The sequence below is a fragment of the Spermophilus citellus genome (genome assembly GCF_964194105.1).
Source record: "Spermophilus citellus genome assembly, chromosome: 5".
Lineage (NCBI taxonomy): Eukaryota > Metazoa > Chordata > Mammalia > Rodentia > Sciuridae > Spermophilus > Spermophilus citellus.
In genome coordinates this window covers 152,809,569-152,832,327 of record NC_138186.1, presented here as the reverse complement: position 1 = coordinate 152,832,327, position 22,759 = coordinate 152,809,569, and the positions used below count along the sequence as shown (strand labels likewise).

The window sequence follows — 22,759 nt, the reverse complement described above, 5'->3', positions numbered from 1 at the left end:
GGAAATAGAGGAGGTATGCAGCCTATGCACACACTGATTGCTAGTCTCACCTTCATTTCTTCCACAGCACTCTCAAGTTCTTCCGGTGACTTGTATTCAAAATCCCTCTCCAGGTATTCTTCTTCAGCCTGGGTCATCCACTCCTGCATCTCCGCCAGGTCTTTCTTCAGGTTCACTGCTTTTTCCTGCCTTTCAGACAACCTATTTTTCTGAATAGCAATCTAGAAAGAAAAAGCCATTTCCCCAAATAAACAAATTTTAGTATATTAAATACCAAGTTCTAGTTTTTCATATTTGAAGACATTGATAGTTTCCTATAAAGAGTCTTATGTTTTAATATTCAGGCAAAACCTGTTCTGTATTTTGTGTGGATGCTGTGGAATAGCAATAATGAAAACAAGAGCATCACAGGGCTTCTCTATCATATTGTGGATATTAACCTAATCTGGAAATATCTATAATTTTGAAAATGCATAAATTTTGACAGAGTAATCCCAGATGTAGGAATCTAATCTACAGCAATAAAAGCACATAGGTCAAATAGACTTCTTGTAGCTCTGTTCATTATGAAAAGAAAACAATAAATAACAGAAGCAACCAAAATGATCCTTTTATGAACCCTATTAAGATTTCACTTTTAAAAAGCAGACACAGGCAGGTTATTAGTAATGATTTTCATAAAACACTGTTCTGTAAAATTTTGGTTTTGATAATCTACTATACCAGACACACACAAATGTTACATTAGAAAGAAGATAATTGCCTGAATCTGGTTCACCACCTGAGTTAAGTATTTCAGAGAAGTCTAGGAATATTTTCAGAGAGCTCCCCACCTATCCACAAATCCACTTCCACCGTGAGAAGACATGTTACAGAGCAGCAGTTCAACCCTCCCCTGACAACCCCAACCTCTTGCTCAAACTCAATTTCACAGTTTGACCACCTTGCCAAGACTTGCTTGGCTGCTAAGCTGACAGTAACCAAAGGCCACTTACAGAGCAGAATGGCATTCACAAGGGTAAAGGTTAAGTAAGAGTTAGCAGCTTTCCTGTCCCCTCCCTCCAAACAGGATCTCAGTCCTGAAAATAGACAGGGAGCTTTTATTCTACTGCCCCATGGCATTCTGAGAACCAGACTAGTTCACAGAGCTGGGCTATCATGCCTACTAATCAGCAGTCCTCCTGGTAAGCTCTTTGCAAAATTATTTTATGTGTGCATGTACATATGTACATAAATTCTCTTTGTTAACACTTTCCAAATAGTAGTAAGTTTTATCATTTTCAGGAATCTACAGAGAAATCAGAAAAATAATGACACTGTGGTGAGGTTTTTCTTTGTTTTTGTTTTTTGGGGTTTTTTTTAGAAAAAAACTCACAATTACATACTTTCTAATTTGGAACATTAGTATATTCTTTCTTTCAATGATAACATGGATAGAATAGATGTGATAGACTGCTCTTGTTTGTTGATTTGTTTTATACACCTACCATTTCCCACTGAATGTCCAAAACATCTTCAACAGTTTTATCAGTCAATGAAATACACCTGTCTGGATCTGATCTAAATAATTACACAATAACATGTGGTTCCTTCCTTGCTGAGGACACTTAAAATTTTTCCACACATTTATTCCCACACTTGGAATAAAAAACAATTCACAATGAGTGCTATGTTGTCATATGTAGATGGATGGATGGATGGATGGATGGACAGACGGATGGGCACATGTATGTTTCTCATTGCCACTTCTAAGCCATTTTCTCTATTTACTTTCTTAAAAACTCCAGCTCCTTCAAGCACATTCCATCTAATTATAGCACATATAGAGAAACACACATTGGTGAGCATATCAGGTGATATTACAAAAAGATTATTTTCTTAAGTCTAATAACTCTATTGTGATTTTGGAGAAGAATGTCCTTATTCATGGGAGAAGCATACTCAAATATCTAAGGGTGGCCTGTCATGGTATTTTCAATTCCCTTTCAAAAGTATATTTTTAGAAAAAAGAAAACAGAAGAGAGAGAGAGAGAGAGAGAGTATACATGTAAATATGAGAAACATGAACAACTGGAAAATCTCAGAATGGGTTTATGAGTGTTCTCTGCATCATTATTTCAACTTCTCTTAACAGTTGAACATGTTCAAAATAAAGAAGTTGACTAAAACAATAGAAACAAAACAAAATGTTCAGTGATGCAAACATAGACTGTTTTTCCCTATAAACACTAGCTACCCTCAGTTCTGAGAGTATCAGCAGAGTTGCCTTCCCCTGCATAGCCACAAAGGAACCCCCACAGCCGCTCCTTCACTTCAGCTATGGATCTCATCCCCTCTCACACAGACTTCAATTCAGAAATTATCTCAATCTCTTTGTATCAATCAATTTCTCCTTCCAAGTGAAGACATTCCATTGGCAATCCTGCATTAGCTCTTATTATTTAAAACAGCAAAACCCTGTTTGAATCCCCCACCTTCAGCATCCACCTCTCTCCCCTTAAGAGAGAAATTTCTCAAACCCATTTTTTCTCAAGGTCATTAAAAGCAGCCATCTTTTCAAAGCTAAAGCTTCATCTTTAGTTCTGGTGGCCTGAGCAGTCCTCAGCATGGGGCACGGAGAAAAGCTTTCCTCTCCTGGCCCTTGGGAGTACTCATTCCCTGGGGTTACTTCTCTACATGTACCTGCCTTCTCAGCATCCCCTGATTCCCAGGTCACAAATGCTGAAAGTTTCATTTGCATGTCCAAAAGCATCTCAAACTTAATCCTTCACCTGCACCCACAGAAACTTCTCCTTGAATCTTGGTCACCACAGGAAAGAGCACCATAATTCATACAAAATGGAACCCCTGCAAAAATCCCATCCTTGACCATTGGTTTCTTTCTTCTATCACGCGTCCAATATTCTACAGGAGTCCCATCTCTATTTTCAAAATATAGTCCAATCCTAGAATTTCTCACGACCTCCACCACTATCTCCCAGTCCAAGGGGCCATCCTCTCTCTTCAGACTGCAGGAACCTCATGTGTATTCTCCCTGTTTCCATTTTTGCCTTCCCAGAGCAAATTATCCACACGAAAGCCAGACTGACCTCAAAAGATCAATCATATTGTCATTTCCCTGCTCAAAACCCACAAATTGGCTTGACATCATGCTTGAAGTAAACTCCAAAGTCCTTACTTTCATGACCATATCTAATCCATCTTCTGCCTACCTCTGACCTCAGATATTCCCATTTTCCGGCCCACTAACTCCTCTTACTCTATTCCAGCTACACTGCCCTCATTCCTTATTGAATACACCAAGCTTATTCCCACCAGAGAGCTTTGAAACACACTGTTGCCCATGTCTGAATATTCCTGCCTGAGCCTCATATGGCCCCTTTTCAATTGTCCCAGTCTCAGAAAGTCCATTCTTGGCCACTCTACTTGACACAATCCCCATGACGCTAACTCCTGGTTATCTCTGCCTGATAGAATTCAGTATTTGCCTTATTAGAATGCTAGCTCCATAAGAGGAGAGTTTATTTATTTATATTATTTATTCATTTATTGCCATATCCCCAGTGCCTGCAATGATGCCTACCAATAGATATCTAATTAATAAAATATTCATCAATAGCTGGTTAATAAATATTTGCCAAAAAAAATAAATGATTGATGGCTGTAACCATAGGATAACACACTCAAACGTTCTGGGGTTAAGGCAAATCTCATAAACATGTATAGAGCTAGATTTTGAATAAACAGGGTCAGGGAGTAAGTCCTGGGTCAAATCGAATAATTGATACTCTCATTTAATTAAAAAAAGGTATAAAAACATATATATATATATAAGCACTCTCTTGCTCCAACTTGCCACTCAGGCTGTAGTTATTCTGTACCACTGTTTTTGAAACTAGATGGGTTATAAAATCTGTTTTATTGATGAAAAGAAACCACTGTCTCCACTTCCTAAAAACCATAGAAAGTAAGTTAACCTCACCTCCTTGGTCATTATCTCCAGTTGGGTTTGGTAGTCAACCAGTCTCGTCTGCACCCAAGTTTTCATTCCAGCAGCTGGACAGCTTCGAAGGTTAGCCTCTATTTCTTTCATGTTTTTCAGAGATGATTCAATTGTTTCTATTTCACTAACAAATGCCTGAAAACATAAAATAAGCCTGTGTTGAATTCATGCCTATCTAAGTAGATGCCATAATTATAGTTTGCCTGGATTCCTGCAAATATTATAAGAACAGTCTGCAGGGAAGTCAGGATTTTTAACTACTTAAGAAATACTGTGCCTAAAGAAATCCATTTCACCTGGAGACTTCATAGAGCCATCTGCTAAATTAGATTGGAAATACTTGACTCTCAGTGGGGAAGACAGCTTTTAATTAATTTAGAGAAAAGCCTGATGATTTCACAAAGTATAAATTGCAATGCAGTATTACCAGCAAATTTCATTTGTTAAATATGTTTTCTTTAAAGCCTTGCCATGTGGCACAATAAGAGCAATGTACAATTGGTAATTACTACACAAACACTGTCACTGTCAAATAAGACAGCAGCTCTTAGGAATCACAGTTGCTCTTGTTCTCTCTGTCCAAAATTCTATAATCATGACCAAAAGTAAAACTATGAATAATCTGTCATTCGTTTATTAGTTGTAAAGGCAAAAAAAAGGGGGGGGGGGTTGTGATAAAAGGTATCTTATCTGGATTTAATGCATGTCTGATTCTTTTGTTGTTGTTGTTGTTGTTAACTCCTGGTTATCTCCTGGTTATCCCCAGGGGTACACTACCATTGCACTACATCTCAAGTCCTTTTTATTTGGAGACAGGGTCTCACTAACTTGGGGAGGCTGACCTTGAACTTGGGATCCTCCTGCCTCAGCCTCCTAAACTGCTGGGATTACAGGTTTGTGTCACTGAACATTGCAGTACCATGTCACACTCTTGACAATTTTAATAATGGCAACAAATAATAAAAGGAAAAAAGTGTTGTTTATTCCATCAGGTTCCTGAGAAAAGCAAAACTCACCGAGCATTGGTCAAGCTGCCTCTGTAGACCCGCAGTGTCCCCCTGAGCAGCCTGCTCTTTCATCAAGAAGTCCTTCACGCCACCCATCCACTTCTCGATGACTTTAGAATCAGCCTAAATCAAACATAATACCAGAAAGGGATATTATACAGTGACACGGAACCCACTGCATCTCAAGATCTTTTGCAATTGGAAAAAAGACAACTTTTCAAAATTTGATAGCTTCCTTTTCATTTATTTTATTATTTTTTAAGCCTTCCAATTTTGAAATAATTGTTCTCTTCATTCTTGAGTAAAATCTTCAAGGTGAGAACTCAGTAATCATTCTAAAAATCTCCAGATTTTCCTATGACCTAAGCTGTTTTGCTTAAATGCAAGTAATGTCTATGAATAAAAATTCAAATTATACAAAAATGTTTTTTCCAGGTATAATCAACTAAAAAATATATATTTTTGTTCTCATAGAACTTAGAACAAGTTAGTTGCTCAGAGCAGGAATAAAACAACATAATGAAGGAAACACAAGAGTTTGTTCTTAGTTCTATAGCTGGATGCCTTTTTATCTGAGCACCCAAAACAATCCACTGCCTTGTTCCAGACTTGCACCCAACATTTACTAAGCACACTGTGTTTCAGTTACTATGTATGGTTCCATGGGTTCGAAGACCAATAAGAAGGCAAAGGTTTTGCAGAAAAAAAAAAAAAAAAAAAAAGAGAGAGACTTCAAAAAGGAGGTAACATTGGAACTGAACCTTAAAGAACGCAAAGTAATTCTAACTTTAGATCCAACACTAGAGTCATAGTCTTTTCTTCCCAAGCCCTCCCCACCACCCATTCCACATTGGTCGGTCTGCCCTGTTCATTTTTCTGGCATTGGGCTATTTATTTCCTTGTTCATTCCTGGAAGTGGGTATGAATTTCAAAACAGTGCATCATGTCTGAAGGCAGCCAAATATCACCTTGTCTTTTCCTGGTCTTCTAGAGGTTAAGCATCCATGATGCCTCTAGGACCTGATACCTGGGGACTGCACTCACCATTTTGACTAGTATGCTCTGGAAAGTACATCATTTTTTGTGGGGGGGACAGGAGAGTGGGGTACCAGAGATGGAAAACTCAGGGACACTCTACCACTGAGCCATATCCCCAACCCTAGTTTGTATTTTATTTAGAGATAGGGTGTCACTGAGTGGCTGAGCACCTCGCTTTTGCTGAGGCTAACTTTGAACTCGTTCATGATCCTCCTGCCTCAGCCTCCTGAACCTCTGGGATTACAGGAGTAATGTAGGCAGGCACTTGGCCTACATCAAGTTTTTTTTGTTGTTGTTTAATGCCCTTAAAATATGCCACACATGGGCTGGGGATGTGGCTCAAGCAGTAGTGTGCTCGCCTGGCATGTGCGGGGCACTGGGTTCAATCCTCAGCACCACATAAGAAATAAAATACAGATGTTGTGTCCACCGAAAACTAAAAAATAAATATTAAAAAATTCTCTCTCTCTCTCTCTCTCTCTCTCTCTCTCTCTCTTAAAAAAAAAATATGTCACACAGAACCAGCCATTCTGATCTTTATGAAGTTGGAATGAATCACAAGAAAGGAAATTAACATATAAATATTACACTCAAAAAATGCCACCTAAAATGTTTTTAATTTTGTCTCTTTTATTGTAGGATTGTTTTGGGTTTTCTTTGTTTTTTATTTATTCATAGATACATTCACCACAATGTTATTATAAATTAATACTACATAATTAAATCAATACTATAACTAGTATATGATAATATAATGTATTCCAACATTTATTGGAATGAATGAACTACCACTAAATATATTTGCTATGTTACATATTGCTTAATTTACTATTGTAATAATTTAGAACTTGATCGATATAATATGAAACTCTGCCTTGTTACTTGGACAGTAACAGGTAAAAACAGAACGAGAAGCAAAAAAAAATAATTTAAAATTTTAATACTTCCACTTTCCTATCAGCTATTCCTCCTAGCTTTCTCTCATTTACTAATCAGATCAAATTTTTATTTTATTTTCCTGGTACTGGGATTGAACCTGGGGCACTTAACTATTGAGCCACATTCCCAGTCCTTTTTATATTTTATTTAGAGACAGGGTCTCACTAAATTGCTTAGGGCTCTCTAAATTGCTGAGGCTAGCTTTGAAATCGCAGTACTCCTCTCAGCCTCCAGAGCCTCTGGGATTACAGGTGTGTGTCACCGTGTCTGGCGAGATAGACTTTTTATACTGGTTTCATTGTTGTTGAATTTTAGGTTTTTCCAAGTGAAAAAATAAAGCCAATGAGAGTTTATCTGAGCGTTCCCCATGAGGACAGCATGTCAATCATTAACCAACCCACCTTAGGCTTCAAAAGATGGGACTCTACATACTATTAACATCTCAGAGGTTCTCAACCTTATTCTAATAAGGTTATAAGAGATTGTTCTTAATGCTTGGCTGAAATCAAGAATGAACATGATTTGAATCAACAAATAGGAAGCCTCTTCAAAGGGGAGGTTTTATCTCTGTGTATCTAATAATCTAGTATTCCTCCTCAAAACAAATAAAAAACTAAATGCAATGCTTGAATGAGAAGAGTCTGGACAAGTCTTGGTAGGGGTGTCCTGCAAGACATTCTTTCCTAAGTACTTATTAGCTCTCTAGTTGGTCATTTATCTTACAGCTCTGCCAGGAACTGACACTGTTGAGCTTACTTTAGGTGTTGAGCTTTTAGAAACTGATGTTCCCCCTTAATTAGGACATTTATTCATCTCCATTTTTCTGGTAATTTCTTACAAGATCATGCTGTGACCCTGAAATCCTGGGTAAAAATCTCACTGCTACTTGGGATGCAGATTTATGCACCGGGAGGAAGCTAAGTGGTTTTCCCATATGATTTACAGCTCAGGCTTGAATTTACCCTAAGTAATGATGATTCCACACTCTCTAGATTCAAAGGCCATTCTCAGATGGAGATGGGAAGCAAAGCGTGCTTATGTGGCCAGACTCCTCCACCTCCTCTGTTACTATCACCCCATCCTGCTCAAGCACTTCTGCATCCCTTTATTTCAAGCGCTGCTTTGAAAGCTTCCCTCCCGTCTCTTCTTGAGTCTGTCACTGTTCTCAAAAGCCTGTGCTGTTTGTGTCTTTTCAACTGGTTTTATGCCTCTCTTCAGTATTTGCCTTCTGAGATTGCTGGAGAAGAAATCTGGGGATAACATGCTCAGGGAGGGTGGGGCAGGACATTTGCCAAAGACAGAAGTATAAAATGAGAGAAAGTATGAATCCAACCACAGAGCTCGCAAAGTATGCCTCTTGGGGTAGGATTTGTGGCTCAGTGGTACAGCGCTTGCCTAGCATGTGTGAGGCACTGGGTTCAATCCTCACACTGCATATAAATAAAGAAATTTTAAAAATAAAGGTCTATTAACAACAAATAACAAACAAAGTATGCCTTTTAAAAATGGCCCATTTAACTTTGTTGGCTCAGATGCTTGCATTGATGGTTTCTATCCTCGACATTTTAAGAATGCTGTGTAACTGGACTGTATACCTGGGAAGTCCATTAAATCTAGTTTTGAATATAGAAAACTGACAGTTTCATTTGCCAAGGATTTGCAAAATTTATATGGAAGCAAAATATTCCAAGGAGGTTTTTTAATCATAATCAGCGTCAACTAGGATAAGCTGCCTTCACTACCCCTCGCTGTGATGAGAGGAAGGTGTGTGACCTCAGATGCCTTCCTTCCTCCCTGTCAGGCAGACCCACATGATTCACCCACACCAGTTCCTCCTCTTGCTCTTACACTTTGACATAAAAAAAAAAAAAAAAAAAAGGAAGAGGAAAGTAACAGACATGGACGAACCATGTAGAACTGATCATAACAATAGTGACAAAAGCAACAGAAGGGAATTTGAAAAGCCACCCTGTTTTCACTACTTAAACCCCTGCATGGAACCCTGACCACACTGAGTTCTAAGCGAGGCCTTGTACACCAGGAACGAAATGAGTAAGCCTAAGTACCAACCCAGCAACTGACTTGCTTTGTGACTTTCAGAACCTAATTTCTGTCCTTTGAGCTTCAGTAGCTCTTCTATAAAATAAGAATAATAACAACAATCTTGCTTGGTTCTTCTAGAAAACAGATAATATTTAGACAGACTACATGGAAGCATGCAATTAATGGTAAGATCTACAAAACCAACTGCTTTATTATTACACCAAGTGAACATTATAAAAAAAAAAAAAAGAAAGAAAGTTACCACATCCAAGTCCTGGAGTGTATCTCCCATCTGAGATACCATGGGAATAAAGCAGCCAGAATGAAAATGTGCTTACATAAATTGTGTTTATTTTTTTTAATTGCTGCCAATATTAACACTTGTTCTGTCCTGTAACTGTTGAAAAGAAACTGTTTTAAAATGGCCATTTGAAAGAGCTGCTGCTTATACACCTCACTAGATGTGGTCAAACACAGTTCAGCAGGAGGAAGTTGAGTAGATGGGGGAAGGAAGGTGCAATCTTTAGAAATGCCTGGTAACAGTGGACCCCTGGGCATTCCACACTGCAGACACACCAAAGGCAAAGTCTTTAAAATCAAGACCAGGGGCTGGGGCTGGGGCTCAGCAGAAGCACATTTGCCTGGCATGTGTGAGGCACTGAGTTTGATTCACAGCAACGTGTATAAATAAATAAAAATAAACATATATCAGCTCTAAATTTTTTTTTAAATCAAGACCAGCTACCACCAATGTGCAAGAAGGTATGGGAGCAGGGGCTCCGCTCCTCTCTCCATTCTTCCACTCCATCTCCTCTCTCCCTGGAAGGAAAATGCTGTCTTAATCCACCTGTAACAGATGTTTCCTGTGCATTTCAAAAATACCTAAAGCAGCTGGGCACAGTGGCACCTGTAATCCCAGCAGCTCAGGAGGCTGAGGCAGAAGGATCTTGAGTTCAAAGCCAGCCTCAGCAAAAATCAAGGTGCTAAGCAACTCAGTGAAACCTTGCCTCTAAATAAATTACAATATAGGGCTGGGGATGTGGCTCAGTGGTGGAATGCCCCTGAGTTCAATCCCCGGTACCAAAAAAAAAAAAAAAAAAAAAAATTACCTAAAGCCTGCAAAATCTTTAAGTCATCAGAGGTTACAAAGAACATGAAAGAGTTCATGTGAAAATAGTGTTTTTAATCCAAACCAATCATCCAAGCCACTTATGAGTTTCTAATACACAATAATGAGTATTTAAATTTTTCATTACCTCCTTCCACTAACAGAACAAGTTCATGAAAACACACACACAAACACATACACACACTTCTCTGGGGGACCTCATTTCCTATAAAACAATACAAAAAATAAAATAAAAATTGCTAGTGTATTTCGAAATAAATGACTGTAAAGATTACACCATAAGTTCTGGCCAAAAGTAGCCACGTCTTATTCCTTTTTTACTCACAAATATTCAAGTAAAAATAAAATTACGACTAATCATGTGGTCTTCTTGGAAATCAAAATATCAAACATTCTTATCTGGAAGGGTCAAAACATTGCATTGACCATGGCTGTTCAAAAGAAGTAATTTCTAAGCACCTCGGATGGACAACACCCTGCTGTTAGACCTCAAAAAAAGAATCAAAGATCAAAAAACCAACCTGCCTCAGGCCTGCCCTGAGCTGGAGGGGCAGGGCATTTAAAGCTGGGTAACTCTGGACTTAGGACAGTAAGACGCCAAGGTGTGCTACTGCCTCCAACACTTGATTAAGCTGAATTCCTGGCATTTTATCTTGCTCCTCCCCCATCTGCTGGAATGTCCACAGCCTATTTATTAAGCTGCCACTTTCTACCCCAGGACACAGACAACAAGGACTCTGAAACCAGAATTAGAAAACAGAAGAACTTAAAGAAGCAGGACTCTTGTTTTGTTTGGTTTCATAATATTCATGAACCTCAAAAATATCTTGAAAAATTGTTCTGTCACATAGCGGAGAGGAAATGAATGACACTGTCACTATATTATCTAAAACTGAGTTCTTCAATCTAAGACATGGAATGAATCAATATCCCTCTAGTAAAGTAAAATGTATTCAAAATAACAAGGGGGAAAAACCCTTCTGAGATGATTTTATCTGGTATAAGTTACCTAGAAAGAGTTAAATGCTGCATTTTACACTTGGAAAGTATTTATCATTTCATTTTACCCCAAAATGCTTTCCAAAATAATTTCAGAATCTGGTTTTCACAGTGTAGAGATCCCGGGCATGTCATCTTCTGGGATGGAGCATCTTCACTTGGTGTGTACCCTTGACAGTTCCAGCAACTGAAGGAAGGGTGACCACACAGATGCCCTGACATTTGGGAGAGCATGCATTTGGATTTTATAGAGCCAGCTTCACTGGAGAGGTACAAGTGGGTCTGAAGGCACCTACAGAACAATCATACCCATCCCATTCATTCACATCCACTCACTTGCTGTGTACCAGACAGGGTTCCCATCCTCAAAGAACTCATGTCCTGGGAAAGGAGAAACACAGCTCTAACCATGATAAAAACTGGAAGGGTGTAACAGGTGAGTAGTAGAATCACAGAGCAGGGAACAATTCTCTGACTGTGGGCAGAGCAGTGAGAAGGGCTGAAAGAATGCTTGTAAAAGGTGTTCGTTCTTAAAGAATCAGCAGCACCTATACTCCCAGCTACTCAGGAGGTTGACACAGCAGGATCGAAAGCTCAAGGCCAACCTCAGCAATTTATTGAGACACTGTCTCAAAACAAAATAAAAATAAAAAGAGTTGGGGATGTAGCTCAGGGTGACAGCACTTGCCTACCATGCACCAGGCCCTGAGTTCAATCCCCAGCACTATGAAAAAAAAAAAAAGAAAAGAAATAAAGAATTAGCAGATACCAGCGGGATGAGGAATCTTAGCAAGTACATGACATTTCCAGAGGAGAGGCCACAGTCCAGGGTGGTCCTTTGAGAGCCACCACAGTCTCCCCACCTGAGTGGGCTGAAAGGGGGGACCAAGGCTGGGCTGGGGAAGAAAGGAAGGGGCTGTGAGATGTGTTGAGAGCACTTTACATTACTCCAGACAAGAAGTCAGATCCTCTCCCAAGTCCAACTCTGTCATCGATGTGGAAGAAGAATTCCAGAGAGAAGAGATGGGAAACTGGACTCAGACTTGTGGGGTAACTGACTTGTCAGGGGCAAGAAAAGTGGAGCACAGCAAGAAGGGGCTGGAGGCGAAATTCAGAGGCCAGCACAGCGGAAAATGGAAGACTGGGCTTTGTGTCTGCCTTAGGGACATTTTCATGATTTCCCAGGGATATCCCACACAGCAGGGGATCTTGAGAAAGGAAAAGGAAATAATACCAAATATCTTGTAGCCCACCAATCCTGCTGGGAATGAGAGAGAAAAAGCAGCCTCTTAGGATTTTATCTTATCCCCATGAATCATCAGAAAAACTAGTCAGTAAAAATCAATGAAAAAAAAAATCACTTATTTCATGTATTTTCAGATGTTTTGCTGCCTTGAAGGGGTTCGATGGTTTGTAAAACCACCCGTTAACATTTTAGTTCATAAGTAATGGAATTTGGGTAATTACACTGGCATGGCATTGACAGTAACAAACACTTTAAGAAGGTATTTGAGCATGACACTGAATATGAACATGGAAGCCGAATCTCTCACCTGTGCAAGATAAATGGACCACTTGGACAAAGAAAGTGTAGACAAGTAAATGAGAACAAATAACAGAAACAAATAAGAGCCTCTTCGAAGAATTGCGGGAATGCACACTTTATAAATAAGTAACAACATAGTCAAGAAAATCCTCTCAGGGCTACATGTGCTGTATCAACAAAAGACACGAGGTTCACACTGCAAGCTCTAAGGTATCTTAGCTATTTAAATGTCCTCATCAAGTTCCCAATGTTATTTTTTTTCTACAGTGTGAAAAAAAAAAATGATTAGAATGAGCAATGTTTGTGAGCTTCTCTCTTTGGCTTTCAATACATTAATTTCCAACAAGGATCCACTGTTAATATTAGCTGCCACTAGGGAAGAACCAGAGTGAACAAGATCTCTAAATATTTGCTCTACAAATTTCTCCCATCTTCAAGTATTACTTATATGTAAAAAATGCATTTTAAAAATAAACAAGTCCAAAAATCTTCACCACACACACCTCAGAGCAGTAATCTCCAGGATAAATAAAGAACTCAAAGAACTTAACAACAGCAAAACCAAATAACCCAATCACTAAATGGGCTAAGGAACTGAACAGAACTTTACAGAAGAAGAAATACAACTGATCAACAAATACCTAAAAAAATGTTCAACATCTCTAGCAATTAAAGAAATGCAAGTCAAAACTACACTGACATTCCATCTTACTCCAATCACGATGGCAAAAATCAAGAACACAAGCAACACTAAATGTTGGCAAGGATGTGGCAGGGGAAGGTACACTCATACGTTGCTGGTGGGAATACAAATTGGTGCAACCATTATGGAAAGTGGCATGGAGAATCCTCAGAAAACTTGGAATGGAACCACCATTTGACCCAGCTATCCCACTCCTCGGCATATACCCAAAGGACTTAAAAATAACATACTACAGTGATGCAGCCCCTTCAATGTTTGTAGCAGTTCAATTCACAATAGCTAAACTATGGAACCAACTTAGGTGCCCTTCAACAGATGAATGGATAAAGAAACTAGTATATTTACACAACAGAATATTACTCAGCCATAAAGAAGAATGAGATCATAGCATTTGCTGGTAAATGGATGGAACTGAAGAATATTATGCTAAGCGAAATAAGCTAATCACAAAGAACCAAAGGCTGAATGTTTTCTCTGATTCACAATGTGGGGGGTGGGGCGGGGGCAGAGAATAAGGTATTTGGACTAGACAGAGGGGAGTGAAGGGAGGGGAGAAGGCATGGGTGTAGGACTGATAGTAGAGTGAATTGAACATTATTTCCCTATGTGTATATATGGTTACATGACCTGGAAACATCTACATCATGTACAACCAGATGAATGAGAAGTTATACTGCATTTATGTGTGATGTGTCAAAATGCATTCTACTGTCATGTATAAGTAACAAATATAATAATTAGAATAAATATATGTACACAAACAAATAAATAAAATAAACAAACAATTCCACTGTTTTGTCTTTAAGAAAAATCACTCAGGTTGGCACTGTATCTACTGGACCTCATGTCTTAAAGACAACAGAAATTAAATGACTAAGAAATTAAACAGCAGCACTGTGAAAAAGAGAAAACAATGATAACCAGTATAAGATTATTTCCTATAATCATCTAAAGACTATGGGATTGATGGGATTTTTAAGTTTTCTCAAGTAAATTGTGAGCAAACAAGTAACAAGAAATTCCTTCAAAGCACATAAGGGAGCAGGAGTGTTCTTAAAAATTTAAAAAAAAAATGCACATATATTTCAGAGAAGAAGTTGAACAATTAAGGAATACAGACATTGACAACAATCTTGTACTTAGCACACAAAAAGGGCAAATAAAAATAACAGGATGTTAGAAACCTACTACTATAAAAACAACAACAAAACTCACCAAACTATTCAGAAATGTGTTTAATGGGGAATATATTTTTTAGTACATTTTTTTGTGAGGATGATGGGTAGCAGGGATTGAACTTAGGGGTGCTGGACCACTGAACCACATCCCCAGCCCTATTTTGTATCTTATTTAAAGAGAGGGTCTCACGGAGCTGCTGAGCACCTCACCACTGCTCAGGCTTGGAAATACATTTTTAGCAGCACTCCAAGTTACCACTAAGGGCCTGGATTTGCTGTATTAGTAACAACAACCCACTAAAGCCTAAAGCCAGATTACTATAATCCCAGGACTTTCTCTCATGTTTTGGAAGAATATTGATTTTCTTGAAATTCAATTAAAATATTGGCTAATATTTAGCTCACACAAGAGTAATTTGTAACTTTTGCAAATCCTCTCAGATTTAAATTTGAAAACAAAGGAATGATCATTGAAAAGAATGGGAATTATTTAACCCAGCATGGCTCACTCTTGGCATCATTCCCATGTGGGGTGGGAAGACTGTTTGGTGGACCTGTTGGGTGCACTTACAAGATTACCTGTATCCCCGGCCCTACCCACTGGGTGCTTTCCCCCACAGCTGAGAACTCCTGATAATCAATCCACTCCTGGACCATGACTGAAAATTCTAGAATTGTAGATGAGGGTAATCCTCATTTTGAAAGTTGAAACAGTTACAATTGATAATACATAAGTAGAAGTGGATTCACTCATGAAGTGAAAGCTACCCAATAACACATTCCTCTTCATAACTAATGGTTTATTTGAGTGAGATCTAAAAACTACTGCTGCCACCACACATACCCACACAACCTGTCCATCCACAGTCTTCTGCTGTGGTTCACTGGAACTGCCCGTCACTTCCTGGGTCAAGAGCTTCCCTCCAAGTTCAGTGGTCAACACTCATCAAATCTCGCTGGAGGCCTTCCATGCTGATCCGTACAGGACCATCAAACCTCTTCTGCCACAAGTTCTCTGACTTTGATTTTTAAAACACTGCTTTCATATATCTTATCTTTACTTTCAATCTTTTCACCTTTTTGAGCGATATCCTTCACACAAATTTTCTAGGGATCTAAATCTATCATCTACCTAAATCTAAAGTTCTTATTACTCGTCTCATTTCATTCATTGAAAAATATTTACTGAGTGCCTTCTCTGGGTCAGACCCTGTTGCAGAAGTGTATCTTAGAACACATAGGTGGGAGGAGGGGGGATAGGGGGAGCCCTGACTAAAGGGAAATGAGAAGAACCAAGGAACAGGTCCCCGAAGGACAGAGTGTGAGTGGCTTATTCTCTACCCAGTCCTTTCTGATGAGAAAACCAAGTGACGTGGCAGCTCTGCTTCTCCATAGGTCTCACGGGCAGAATTAAAATCTGACCTTTCCTGACACTGGCTTTTACCACTTCCTCCTTATATAGCCTTGCGTTGATCCTGTCTTCTCAAACTTTACTAAGGCTTCGTCTGTGCACATTTTCAGATGTAGCAAAGCAACCCACTTCAGAATTTGTGTGCCCTGAATTACTTGCTTCCCCAGTCTGATACAGATGCTCTAGTTTAGATTTTCAACCCAACTGTCAAAGACCTTTAAAAAAACAGGTTCAGGGGCTGGGGTTATGGCTCAGTGGTAGAGCGCTCGCCTTCGCACATGCAGGGCCCTGGGTTCGATTCTCAGCACCACATATAAATAAATAAAATAAAGTTATAAAAAAGAAGCAGGTTCAAGGCTCCTTCTACCCAACTGAGTAATTTAATGACCAGCCAATATTTCACATAGTTCCCCATTTTGACCATTTTTAAGCAATGTTCTCTTATCTTCAAAGTCAAGTTTATCTCTACCAAGAAGCCTTTTCTGCAAGGCAAAAAGAAAGACATGTGCTCACAAGCACATTAACAATAAATCTCAGCTTCAGCGCATAAAAAGTGAGGGCCTAGAAACCACACAATATAAATAGATATTTGAGTCTTATTGTGATAATCACCATTTACCCTACAATAAACTTAAGCTCCTGATGGCCTCCTGATTTACCTCAAAAGTTCTGAGTTTGGAGGTAATTTCTTCAAGCAAATGTAGATCTTTGGAAACCTTGGCCTTTAATTTATTCCACTTTCCTTGGGCATCATCAAATTCTTGCTTATATATTTTTTCTACATCAGGAAGCACATTTTTCTCCAAAGCCTTTGTTTCGTCTGCAAGTTTACATAACGTGGGTTTTTGATTCTCAAGTATTTCATCAAGGGCCTAGGAAAAAAATTGAAAAGGTAAAAATCATATACAACAATGTGTCTGTGCAGATAAAATAACATGGAATCACACACAGTAAAAAAAAAAAGACATTTTATCAAAAAAGAATTGTGAAAAGAATAGTCACAATTAAAAAAGCTCAAGCTTTCTCTTCATGAGTTATGCCTGGACAACATAAGATGTTCTGTATGCTGCGAGCTGCAGGAGCACCACACCCAGTGAGGGTCCAGTGTGCAGTGTTAAGGGTTGGTCTTTTTCTCTGATGAAGTACTTCAGAACCTAAAGGTTACTTAACTTACTACCAGGGAAGCATTTGTACTCAACACCAAATTTTTAAAAAGTATGAATTCAACTAATATTCCTCATTTTACAAAAGCCGTCTTACACATTATGAACAGGTTGAAAGTTTTAGGAAAGTTATAATAGAAGGAGAAAATATGCTTTTCTTCTACTAATACTAAATAAATATCTTTTTATCTGAGGTCCTATGCTATAAAAGCCAATCGTCAAATTATAAGAAATTTTGAGACCAATTTTGACTACAAATGACCAATTTAAAAAAAAAAATTTAAAAATCATTCTTTTCAATTTTACTGAGAAGGCCCAAAGGAAGAAACAACACCTATTTCTCCTTTTAAAATCTTAAAATATAGAACTTAAAATTTCTAGACTTTAGAAACTTATATTACCTTTTTTTCTTGCAGGACCTTCTCCATCTTGGCAAGATCATTCAGAGCATTGAGAGACATCTGGGCCTTATTTTCTGAATCACTTAGTGTATCTTTTAGTGTTTTTAGTGTCTCCAAATATGATTGTTCCGGCTGGCTCTTCAATTCTGTTTATTTAAAAATACTTACTTTGAGAAAATAATATTAGGAATATGATTGCTATTATATATACCATTAATCTTCCATATATAATAAGTGAATTCAAATGCATAATAATTTAGACCCCTAATTAAAATTTAAAAGGGTCTCTGTTGGTTAATAAAATAGGTCATTCTACTGGCATTTCTAGGACTCAGACAGTGACTTCATTCCTGCGGATGTTGATGTTTGAAATATTAACTAACTCACTATCATTTTTCTTCATTTCATCATGATGAAATGTCTCTCCAAAGCTGGAACAACAATGTTCCTTTTGTCCCACATAATCTCCTCTTCCCCAATTGCCACACAAAGAATAAAGAAAGAAAACAAAGATCCACCAGTCTTCCTGTAAGTACAAGGCCCCAAGAAAAACCCATCTCACAGTGGCAGGCATGTATAGGGACACGGCACCAGGCTGCCACAGGTATCCTGAGAAACAGGGCCAGCCACAGCCCGCTGGTGAAGTCTACTTATACGTCTAATATAAGAATCACATACAGCAGCACTGTTGTGGAAGAGAAGTGAGTTCATCTGAAGGACAAAGAGACAAAACCAGCCAGCAGCCAAGGTTAAAATGCTTATGGGTCCTTGTCAAAATGAAAACATAGTTTGTGCCAGTAAAGTGAGAAAGAGGTCTTCTCCATATTTACTTTACATTGTAGGTTAACGAATATCAATGAGCAAAGGCACGGTGTCCAAATGCCTTCTGGAAGACAATAAGACACATTGTCTCATACACGCATGTACTGATTCCTAACGTCCTTACACAATCTGCGGTACCTGAAGAAGGCAGTGGTTATGGGCACTGCTCTGAGTCTGTACTACCCAGTCCAAACTTAAACAGCAGCTCAGGAAAACACATAAGTAAAATATAAGGGATGAGCTCTCACAGCCTTTAGCAGCTAACTTCCTAAAACCAGGTTTACTGCAAAAGTAAAATCTCATTAAAATTTTTCATCTTTTAGAAGAAGAACATGATTTCTTTTTCAAAAAAGGGATGGTATTGCTAAAACCGTAATCATTATGAATGAAAAGAAAAAAGTGATCATTCTTTCTAATCTTACTGAGAAGGTCCAAAGGAAGAAACAACACCTATTTCCCCTTTTAAAATATTAAAGCCAGGCATGGTGGTACATACCTGTAATCCCAGGTACTCAGGGAGTCTAAAGCAGGGGATTACATGGTTGAGTCCAGCCTGAGCAACTTAGCAAGAGCCTATCTCAAAATAAAAAAGGTTGGGGATAAAGCTAAGGGGAAGAGAGCTCACCTGGGTTCCGATCCCAGTAACACACATACGAACACACACACACACACACACAAAAAAACCACTTTATTTAAGAAAAGTATTAGATCCTATTAACACATTTTTAGAGTATGTGAAAAGTGTATGTATTTTTCCAATCAAATGTGAGCCCAGAAAACAGTCTGATTATACTTTAAGACCTTGAACCACATGGTGCCAAAGAAAACGTAAAACTGGTGTAACGCATAAACACGCTGACAATCTAAGTATTGGGAATAATTTTTAGATTCAGGCAAACAGAGAGGAGATATTAATATCATCAAGTAAGAAAACCAAGGGAATGGGTTTACCATTCTCTAGCTGTTGTTGATGATGCTCTAAATCCTTCTGCACAGCCTGGTAGTGGCCCAGAAAGCCATCCAAGCTCTGCTGGACAAAACCTGGGACCGAAGGCCGAGACCTCAGGGCCAAGCAGCTTGCACGCACCATTTCAATTTTGGGTTGGAGGCCAAGGAGATTGTTGAGTTCCCTCTGTGGAAGAGAAAATATGATCACATAACTCAATGAAGGAATCTCCCCCAGAAAGTCCATCAGAGCAGAATTAACTAAAATTTCATGACACACAAAAAAAGCACCTGCCTAGAACTCTGGCATACTCCAGGCGGCTGGCTCCTTACCTGACAGGAATCCTTCAAACTTGCCAAGGACTGCTGGGGAGATTTAGAAAAGGGTGTGTGTTGTACCCACTCCTCCTTCTTCTTTAGGATCTTTTCAAGCTCATCAATCTGCTTACAATAAGCATTGATATCCTCCTGAAGCTGAAGCTTTCCGGCCAGATCCTCCAGATGCTGAGATACATTCTTCCACTCGGATAAAACCTTCTCCAGAACATTTTTTATTTCTTCAGTAGAAAGACCCTCTACACAGACAAAAGAATAAGCAGGCACTTCAGAGTTTTATAAAACTTTGTTCTGAATTGGTTCCACACATTCTAAGTTATTCCAAACGAGGTAACTTCACATATAATGATCACGTCCTTGTGTCCCTTTTAACACAACAATGAAAAATTATAACGATGCACTTTAAAAAATATTTAGGCATATTTAACTGCTTGACCTAGGAGGGTGGGGGGGCCCTGAGATGGCAGTTCAGGGCAGTGTTGCTACCTCAAAAGGCACATCAGTGCAGTGTGGCCACTACCTTTTCTGCAGAATGTGTTCTTTGTACTCTGCTACCTTATAACCTGAGCCAGGGAACTAAATTCAATGGCCTGGATTTGTATGGGCCTCTGACATCATAATCAAGACCCTCTGTCGTGAGAGATAAAGATAGCTGGCCAATTAAAGGAAGAGGCCATGCAAGCCTGTGGAGATCAAACCACAGTGTCATATAAATTACAAAATAAATAGCAAGAATTCCAATTTCTGGGAAGCAACCAGGCACATGTGGGAAAGTTAAGCCATCAGCCAGGCCTACAGGGCACTGCACGTATATAAGTCAATGTCCAAAACATCAAAGTGTGGTAAGATTAGAAATATATCAGAAGAGAATGCCATTATTTTTATAAGACTCTTATAATTTTGTTTGCCTCATATTTTTGAAAGGTAGAGAATGTTCCTAGAAATAGTTTTTTTAATATATAATAATAATAGGTCTTTTTTTTTTTTTTTTGGTGTTGTTTTTTATTTGAGACAAGGTCTTGCTAAATGGCAAAGACTGGCCTCAATCCTCCTACCTCAGCCTTCTGACTCCCTGGGATTACAGGCATGCGCCATTGCATGTGACTCTAACAATAGATCTCTTCACAGTTCTTCCCTTAGTAGATCAAATCCCTTAAAATGACGATGAGAAAGTTTGGGAAATTGGCAAAGGAATTTTTATATTCAGAGAACATGCATGTTGAAAGGACAGGCTTCTCATCTTCAATAACTCAGTGGGAGGGCAATAAAACAGTTCTGCTTTGTGAACATATGCAACAGAAATCCAGGGTAATGAGAAATCAACCCCCCAAAAAAGGGAGAGGGGGAGGCCTGGAAAACAAAAGGGCATTTATGGTCCACTGACAATACCACTCTAAAAATTTCAATAGTACATTGTTACCCACTGAAAACTAGAAATGCAAATATATTAGAGGATTTGAATGTACCCCAGGTCCGTGGCTGAAGTTCACTATCCACTGTTACAGAGGTGACACATTCAACCTAGGCAAAATTTTCATGCCACAACCCAAGTTCAAATAGCCCTGTTCATGTGGGTCATAAACACAACGAGTCATGATTTTTCTGCACAATGGAGATCTAGGCTTCACTCCTGCTAGATCATCTCTAGTCTAGGTGGACATAGGCAGAATAACTGCATCCACTTCAGGGAAATTTATTAAATGGCTAAACAAGGAAGAAAATTAAACTGGTAAATAAAATTCCTGAGATGAAAAACTGTCACCCCACTAGAAATCAGATAAGAGGTACTCACTGCAGGTACCAGGGCAGCTAAAGAAACTTCTTGAGTTATTGATTCACAGTCTCTCATGACCCCCCTTCATTTCACCCCTTCAAACCAGTTGTAAAAGGTGAAATCTCCCCTTCTCTATGTTTGAGACATTGCTGGCTAAAATGACATCAAGTAATAACTACAACACAATTTGCATCCTAAAAAAGGAAATAATTATTTTTGCTCAGAGAGACCCAACTGTAAGTTTTCTCTTTCTACAGAACACTCAACACTTAGAATATGACTAGTTGAAAGTCAAAATCAGTAATAATTAATAAAAGCACCTCATTTTAATTATGTAAAAGGGACAAAAATATAACACATTCCTGCCACTTCCTCTCACTTCACTTGATGCTTTTTGAACTATCACCACTGAAATCTGGGAAAAGTTGACAAAGCAAAAAACCAACATCAGAGTTCATAGGTTTTTATACTTAGCCAGCCATAATAAGTGTTGACTCATAAAGTCACAATATATAAGTCCCAACTGTGACATTATTGACAATACCCAGGAATAAGATAAGTTAAACCAAGAAAATCTGGTATATCAACTGGAAAGGTCAAACAAATTTAATTATTTTATTTTTTTTAAAAACATACTATGCTCTATGGGACATCTCAAAACTTAAGTCAATGCATTATTAGGCAGAGAAGTCCTATCAGACTTGGTAGTGTTGGGTTTTTTGACAGAACTGGTTTTAGGAAAACAGTGACATGATTATTTAAGCATCTGTTTTACAGAAGAATTTCATTTGCTTTTCTAACAGAACTGAGTCATTTATCTGCATCCACACCTAGGCGGAAGTTGGCCATACTTCATTCTGTAAAAAAATTCCTCTACATTCATTATCCATATTCTAAAATTTGTTTCACACTCTTGAGAGGGACAAGTGAAGAATCACCCAATAGTGCTTTCATATCTGTTCAACATTCCTGGTATTAAAACAGCAACAGGAGTAACAGCACTGAACACATGTAGAAAAGTAACATGTGTTACTGAAAATTCTGAATAATGGATATAATGGTGGGAGACAGAAAAATATCCCTTTTCTTCCCTCTTTAACCAAAGGCAGACACGCCCACAAAAGTGAGAAAATTGTACCCAAAACACATCTTCTCAGATCAATGTCCCCATTTCCCACCTTCCTGGCTCATCCTAAAAAATTTTAATAACCGATAAGTCTTTTCTAAAAAAAAAAAATAGAATTACTGTTCTCTATTGAAAGCACTCCTAGTTCTACTAAAGCTTAAAAAAAGTAAGTGAAAATATAAAAAACTTCCTAAGA

General features: G+C 38.5%; 1 protein-coding gene across 7 annotated transcripts in view; it reads right to left on the bottom strand.

Moving 5' to 3' along the window:
- The window catches only part of UTRN (utrophin), a 529,451-nt gene that overhangs the window by 350,362 nt on the left and 156,330 nt on the right, over window positions 1–22,759 (bottom strand). For 6 of the 7 annotated variants that reach the window (XM_081294420.1, XM_081294421.1, XM_081294422.1 and 3 more), the window contains 7 exons: window positions 19,661–19,902; window positions 19,334–19,514; window positions 17,561–17,706; window positions 16,656–16,868; window positions 5,020–5,133; window positions 3,983–4,138; window positions 51–221 (listed from right to left, as the gene is read on the bottom strand). In XM_081294420.1, the coding sequence (XP_081150546.1) occupies window positions 51–221; window positions 3,983–4,138; window positions 5,020–5,133; window positions 16,656–16,868; window positions 17,561–17,706; window positions 19,334–19,514; window positions 19,661–19,902 (1,223 nt within the window). Of the gene's footprint in view, window positions 1–50; window positions 222–3,982; window positions 4,139–5,019; window positions 5,134–16,655; window positions 16,871–17,560; window positions 17,707–19,333; window positions 19,515–19,660; window positions 19,903–22,759 lie in introns of those variants that run through there. The other variant, XM_081294423.1, reaches the window with a different exon arrangement.